Source organism: Penaeus monodon, chromosome 40 (assembly GCF_015228065.2).
Source record: "Penaeus monodon isolate SGIC_2016 chromosome 40, NSTDA_Pmon_1, whole genome shotgun sequence".
NCBI classification, from domain to species: domain Eukaryota; kingdom Metazoa; phylum Arthropoda; class Malacostraca; order Decapoda; family Penaeidae; genus Penaeus; species Penaeus monodon.
The window spans coordinates 10080405-10087904 of record NC_051425.1 but is presented as its reverse complement, the minus strand read 5'-3'; the positions used below and the strand labels follow the sequence as shown (position 1 = coordinate 10087904).

Below are 7500 nucleotides of genomic sequence, written 5' to 3'. Positions count from 1 at the left end.
ATACAAAACACATCACCTGGACCAGGAAGCACCAACATAATACTAATCGAAATAATACTCAATCCAATTAATAATAACAAGGTTGATTTTATTGACTATATGAATAGTAATAATAATAATAATAATAATAATAATAATAATAATGATAATAATAATGATAATAATAATAATATTAACAACTATAACAATAATAGCAACTATAATAAAATAAAAATAAAAATAACAATATTAATAATAATAATAACATCAATAATAATAATTATTATTATTTTAATCATCACCATACAATAATAATGATGCTAACAAAAAAAGAATTTATACCGCAATAGTACGAGACAAGGATTGCATTTTGGTGATTTCCATAATGATAATGATTTTCCCAACAGCAATGACAGAAAACAACAACCCTGCTAGCTTAAGACTTCTGCGTTCAGGTACCTTAATATCCCTGTGTGTGATGTTCTTCCTGTGCAGGTACTGAACTGCGAGTGCCAACTGGTAGAAGTAGAATTTAACAGTCGACTCGGGTAGTCTGCGGTTGGAGGCCAGCCTGTCAAATAGCTCCCCACCCTCGGCAAGCTCCATCACGATGTAGATCTTTTCTGGAGTATCGATCACATCCTGCAGCCTGATAATGCATGGCTGCCGAGAAGGAAACAGTTGGAGAGTCAAGTTACGTCATCTGGGAATAGAGGTTCTTATTTTTCCAATCCCTCCTTTTTTCTTTTATTTTTGTACAGTACAGTACAGCTAGACTTGGGAATTTACTATTATTTCTCACACACTGACTTTAGAGATCTTGCCATGTGATATCGTCTACTGTCATCCCTTTTTTTTCCTTCCTTTATCATTACCTTTCACACACTTTTCTTCCCACCCTATCCTTGCCTGTAAAAGATACACAGAATCACACTAGAAGAGAGAGAAACAGAAACAGAGACAGAGAGAAAGAAGAGGAGAGGACAGAGGACAGATGAGGAGATGAGAGGAAAGGAGAGAAAAGAGAGGAGACAGACAACCACAACAAAACCTCCCACCATCAAATCTCACCAGAGTGGAGGGGAGAGAAGAGGAATGTAGAGAAGAGAGAAAATACATAGACCAAGAGACAGAAAGACGGAGACAAAGAGACGTAAAGATGGAGACAGAGAGACAGAAAGACAGAGACCCCAAAGCACAACAAAACCTCCCACCACTGAACTCTACTCACATGGTCCACTGATTGAAGAAGTTTGATTTCATTGTTGATTGTGTTGATATTATTTAGGACAATCTGACTGCCCTTCTTCCTGAGGATTTTGACAGCACAGCGCTCGAGTGTGTCCTGTGAGGAGAGAAGGCCACATGAGGGGCTATTCGACTGTCAATTATCTTAATTATTATAACCATTGTACATGTTATTATTAATGTCTTTAGTAACTGTAGTTGATTTCATTATCTTTTGGATGATTCACTTACATAATCACTTTCCTTATCACTTCATTTCCATATATCATGATCATTATCACCATTATTACTACTATCATTATCCTTAGAATTATTTCATCATCCCCATTATTTAGAATACAAATGTAGTTAACACCATTCATTCCAACTGCCTACTACTGATTATCTTTCTCCTGCTATCAAAATCACCACCACTATCATCATGTTTTACCATTGTCATTTTTATTACTACCACTACGCTATTATCTCCTCTATTTTTGTGCCCTACCTGCTTATATGCCAATCTGACTTCCCCGAAGGTTCCTTCGCCCAATTTCTTCGACATGGTGTACAACTGCGTCAACTGCGGGGGGTAATTGCTGTCGTCATTCTGCAGGCAGTCGTAGAACACAAATACTGGGGAGATGAGAAATCGAACTGATGCTTCAGGATGCACATTTTTTTCTCTTTCTTTCTAATCGATGTTCGTTTACATAGATCATCCTTTTTGTTTCATTTATAACTGGTGTTTATGTTTACATGTTTATTGCTTCTCTTTTTCCCTTTCTTCATCTTTCTTTTATTTTTATTTTGCCATTTCCCATTTTTTTCTTATATCATAGATTCAGTGACACTGACTCAGACACCAATTGATGATTTACACTAAGCTCTCACTGCAAAAATGGGAAAAATCTTCCTTTGCAAAAAATACTTTCCCAAATACAAACAAAGAGAGAAGAACACTCAAAGCACAAAAATTTCATGGTCATCAAATTCTCTTCCTTGCAAGGAAAAAATCATACCAACGGAACAATACCTAAACAGAAAAGAAAAGACAACGTCTGTTCAACGACATAACTACAATACGAACAACAACAACAACAAAAAATCAAGGTCATTGCTATCTTCATCCCATGCCTTTGCTCCCTCCATTCTTTTTCTATCCTCTTAAAATATCAATAAAAAGAAGGAAAGAAAAGGTCTTTTGTACTCTGTTGGCACGAGAAGAGGAAAGCAGCTCCCTCAGAACAAATCCACTTTCCTTCCGTGGGCATTCGAGGTCTTGGCAGTGTCCTCATCCAAGGCTATTGCCCACACTCTCCCACCTCTCCCCGTTTCTATCTCTTCTACTAACACAAAACATTCATAAACACAAGATTAATAAATAAATAAGTAAGTTCATTTAAAAAAAGAAAAAAGAAAAAAGGGAGATATGACCTTTCCTCAGCATGTGCAAGCCAAGCCTCTCTACTGATCTGCACAACAACTCTTATCCCCTTTTCCTCCCTCCCTTCTGACTCAATGTCCCCCTCTCTTATCCCCATTTCCTCCCTCACTCTGACTCAATGTCCCCCTCTGAATAATGAAATTACATGCACCTTTTTTATTAGCATGTGCAAGTGAGATCTCGTCGTTATTCTGAAGGACAACCTTCTTCCCTCTCCCGACCGGCTTCTTGTTGACAAAAGTGCCATTGCAGGACAGGTCTTCCAGTAGGACCACTTCATTGCTGATATTGGTCTCACGACTCACTCTGTAACAGGAGGAGGGGAGGGGGGAATGAAAAGGAAGGAATAATAATAATAATAATAATGATAATAACAATGATAATAATAAGATCTGCACTCTGCCATTTACCATTCTTGTCACCCTTGTTAAGGCAGGTTAAGAGAAATGACCACGCCAATTTGCCATTCCCAGTGGCCATTATTTGTCTACTGTTATAATGTTCTTTGCCATATATGTAACAATATTTTGTGACTTATATTCATTGTGTACAAATGCTCCGGCATGTCTTTCCAACTGCAAATAATACCATGCATCTATTGATCTCTGATATTTCAAGAGTTTTTTATTGTTTCCTGTACCAGAAAGACATATATCTATATTCTATGACAATGTTATGTGTATTTATTATATGTAAAAATAGTCAAAAGACAATGCATATCAGGTGACTGCATGATGCATTATCGTGCACTTCACAGAAGGGAAATAGAGAGGGGGGATGGGGGTCAGCCTTAATTCACACTTTTTATTACTTTAAACAACTCACATTTTATGCACAAGAAAAACGAGACAAGAATTGTGACTGCATGACTGACAGTAAGAGATGCGGTCCTACAAGGGGTATGGGGTATGGAGACGGTGTGGGAAGTGGGAAAACAACCCATGAATTTTTGGAAAACTTTCCGAGCATGACAACCAGGATTACACTAAAAAAAAAAAGTGTATGGACTGGTTATCTTGACAAAAACGAAGACGCTTTTCATCTATGGCAAAAGGTGCGCAAATATAAAATAATGGAGATACAGGACAGAGAAGAGAGAAGACTGATCCTTCATTTTCTAAGTCCTCATCCATGTTTAGCTTGTGCGGCCCAAAACAAATGTGATGTTTAACTCATTACTGCAATCTATCAAGTGGTCCATGTATTGCCACACATGTGAAAACGAATATTTTGTAATCATCATTCTGTTTTCTCTAATTCATGTATATAATGTGTTTTTTTAGTTTTATTATACTTCTTTTGCGTATTTATGCAATTATTTATGCTATTCTGTACAATAACCTTGTGCTTATGCGTGTTTTGCCAACAGGAGATTTGAAAGGCCGTGCTCCGACATTCATTGAGAAATGGGTAATGTTTCAGTGTGTTGCTTCAATTTTGGATAATTTTTAAAGCCTTATTAAAGCCTAGATAAATAGAGAAAATGATTAAGGTAACACTGGCACTCTCCGTGGAAAGGAACTGGGGACCCTACCGCGTACTCACTCCAAGAGCATCACAACATGAAAACTATAATTAAGTATCATGCTGTGAACACGGCGGCTCAAACATGAACCAACCATAAAAAAAAAAAAAAAAAAAAAAAAAAAAAAAAAAAATTGTGGATATACAGAAATAGACATTAGTATCTATCACAGCCTAATATTTGAACTCATCAAGTCCCCCAAATGGCAAAAAAAAAAGTGATTTTAGAAAGCAAGACAGAAGTGAAGAAACGTTTGGTGTTTTACAATATAAAGGTATGGGTGTATATATTACCACGGAAGTCGAGGGAATATATAGATCAAAGTGTATAAATTCCTCAGGGTTAAGGTTAGGATGCAATGTATGATTACCACGGGGGATCTGGATTACGTGAAATCCTGAATACTGTAGATTTTTACCAAACGATGTGTTAGGTTCCCATAGAGTTTCCGAAATTTGGTGCATTAGTCCATAGACTTTCAAAGATGGCGGGGACATCGGTAGGGTTTTATTATCTGATTTTAAGCTTTTTTTTTTTGTTGTTGTTGTTGATGTTTTACACATGTCTGTTCTCTATTCTTGTTATTTCAGCCTGTTTTACCCCGTTATTTCCCTGATCCACTTCATGCCCTCCCCTGCTATCAGGACTTATCAAGTCACATCCCGATTGTCGGCTGGAGAAAGTGACAGAAATGATCATCAGATTCGTTCTCATCACACGAGAACAAATGTGGAGATATAAATAAATATTGTCAGGGATGATCCGACTGTCATAGTCGGAAAATTAACCAAATTTTTTGTAGCTTATGCTCAGTCAAGGCAAATAAAACGTTAAAGGCTTAATTTACCTCATGGATATGGAAGAGGAAGAGAAGGATAAGGAAGGAGGAAGAGGAGGATATAACCATAATCATGAAATAAAAAAATCCACCCAAACAACATAAAACACAAAAATCCAGTTACATCACATAATACCAACCTCTTACACAGCCACTCACCGAAAGTGTATTTTTGAAATGGCTGACAAAAGCGAATTATCAAAGTGGTCCTTCGTGAACTGGTGGTCGGCGTCTCCTCTCCCGAAGGTGTAAGAGTTTTTGCTCAAGTCTGGTGGAAGAAACAAATGGAATTAGAAAGCCACAACTGATAGTCATGATGATGTTCATGATGATGAAGAAGAGCAGAAAAAGATGGATAAGAGATGGAGGAGGGGAAGTGAAGGGGAGGGAGAAATGGAAAGGAAAGAGAGGAGAAGGAGAATGAAAAGTTGGAGGAGGAACGAGATGCTATGAATTAAAAACATCTAAAAGATAATTCAGTTCAACTGCTTCTATCTGCAAAATTAATTTTCAATTATGAAAACAAATAATACAACATGAAAGAAAAAAAGAAACTTACTATAAACAGAGACATTTTCCCTGACGGAGAGCAGTCGACCCCAGACATTCTCTGTATCGGCCAATTCATACTCCGACTGGCTTGCCACCTCCTGCGTCTCGCGCCAGCCCTGGAGGGAAGGGGTACTGTATCAGGGATTTGTGTTTATGCGCATGGTGCATGCAAGTGCAAACATTTCCAGAAGACACAGTTGCGACATTACTTAAAATAAAGATTTACATTTGAACCTTGAGTGTATGAAGTTTCTAACATGATCTTAAGTAATGATGCTGCACTTTTCTGCTGCCTGAATTTTGCACTGACAGAGAATCCGTCTCTTCGCAGAACAAATCTGATTCTTCTCATAAAAAGCAAATGACGAGGGTCTATCGACTGCTGCCGGAGCAGGGAGAGTGGAGGCGAGTGGAGGCGAGTGGAGGCCGCAGCACCACTCGACGCTTAGATCAGTTGGCTTTCCGATCCTATGAAGGTGTTTCTCCTCACTTTACACCTGTTTTTCTTTATATTTGCAGCCTTTTTTCCCCATAACTACCTTTCCACCAGTCAAGACCTTTTGTAGAAATGTTCAACAGAAGCACCCGCAATCCCACACGCAGTCTGCCGGGTTGCGGGCAAAACCACAAGTGTAGCAATACATTAGCACATTAAACAGAGATAAATTAACGAACAAGAGGCGGATGATTGGAAGATGAATTCATTTGACCCCCCCCCCCAAAAAAAAAAAAATTAATAATGATAAATACAAATAAAACAAATCAATCAATCAATCAATAATAAAGAATAAATAAGGCCAGCCACCTCCTCCTCCGCGCCCAACGGCTCCCCAGTGAAGGCAAGCAACCCCTCGCTGCGAATGCAACCGCAGGAAGCGTCCCCACGACCCCTGCGTTCCCTAGTACCCCCCCCCCCCGAGCATGGACGACTCCCCCCACACATGCGGGGGGGGGGGTGCCGACCCCAGGCCTCCCCTCCAGCCTGGGGTCGGCTTCCGGCAACGCGTCCTTCCAAGGCCAAGAGGCAAGGCCGCGCACAATACAGGATAAGCAGGAACGCCAATCAATAAGGAGGATGACAATCACAGAGAAATAAGAGTAGTTATAATAATAATAATTTGAAGAAAAAAAAAAAAAAATGAACACGAGTTTCCATGACTTTTCGCATTTCATTAAGAGCTGGAAAAAGAACATCTTCTCCCGCCCTTGAGCGCTGACGAGGGGGGTGACGCTGAGCCTCCTGAATCTCTCCCTGAAAATGGAAATCAAGAATTTATTAAGCATTTCTTGGGCATTTTGACTTAGGAAAACGACAAGAACCCGCCTCCCGGCCGACCTCGCCTCGTCTCACGCCCAGAGCGAGCCCTCCTCACCTGCGTGCTCGCCTGGCTGTTGGGAAAAGGCTCCATCTCGTCCCCAGGAGGCCAGCGGAGTCGGACGAATCACGGGAAGAGGGGGAAGAGGCGATAAAGAGGAGTAAGCGCGGCCGCCGACATCCAGCCTTGCGCCACGGTGCCTGCTCGCCCGCGCCGCTGCCAAATCGCCGGGTAAACAAGTCTTAGTTTAGTTCTCGTCGGCGATGGGAGGACTTATTTTCTCCCCCTGATCGTACTGCTCGGTTTTCATGTAGCGCTGCTGTTCGTTGCGGTGGTGGAGGCTAGTGCATACGATCTGACATTCAGTGGTGTGGCCCAACTCTTTGGAGATGTGGCAGCGGTCTTCCCTCCCGCGGAAATAGTCAAAAATTTAAATAAAATATTTTATTTGTTTTATTTTCGTCTCAATTTCCTCTAAAAAGTTTCTTTGTCATTACTTCTTGTCATTAAAATCGTTATAAACGGATGATAAGAACGACGCCAACCGTCACAACTTAACGTTTTCCTATAAGCATTATCACTATCAAATATTGATATAAAACATCAATATAGATGG

At 39.9% G+C, this 7500-nt stretch overlaps 1 protein-coding gene across 2 annotated transcripts in view; it reads right to left on the bottom strand.

Moving 5' to 3' along the window:
- LOC119597764 (serine/threonine-protein kinase Chk2-like) overlaps positions 1-7089 on the bottom strand; it is a 9519-nt gene extending 2430 nt beyond the window's left edge. For both annotated transcript variants that reach the window (XM_037947389.1, XM_037947390.1), the window contains exons 1-7: positions 6942-7089; positions 5576-5684; positions 5176-5284; positions 2805-2959; positions 1715-1842; positions 1211-1324; positions 439-642 (exon numbers count right to left, since the gene is read on the bottom strand). In XM_037947389.1, coding sequence (XP_037803317.1) covers positions 439-642; positions 1211-1324; positions 1715-1842; positions 2805-2959; positions 5176-5284; positions 5576-5684; positions 6942-6977 — 855 coding nt within the window. In that variant the 5' untranslated portion in view covers positions 6978-7089. The remainder of the gene's footprint in view (positions 1-438; positions 643-1210; positions 1325-1714; positions 1843-2804; positions 2960-5175; positions 5285-5575; positions 5685-6941) is intronic.
- Positions 7090-7500: the final 411 nt, after the last annotated feature.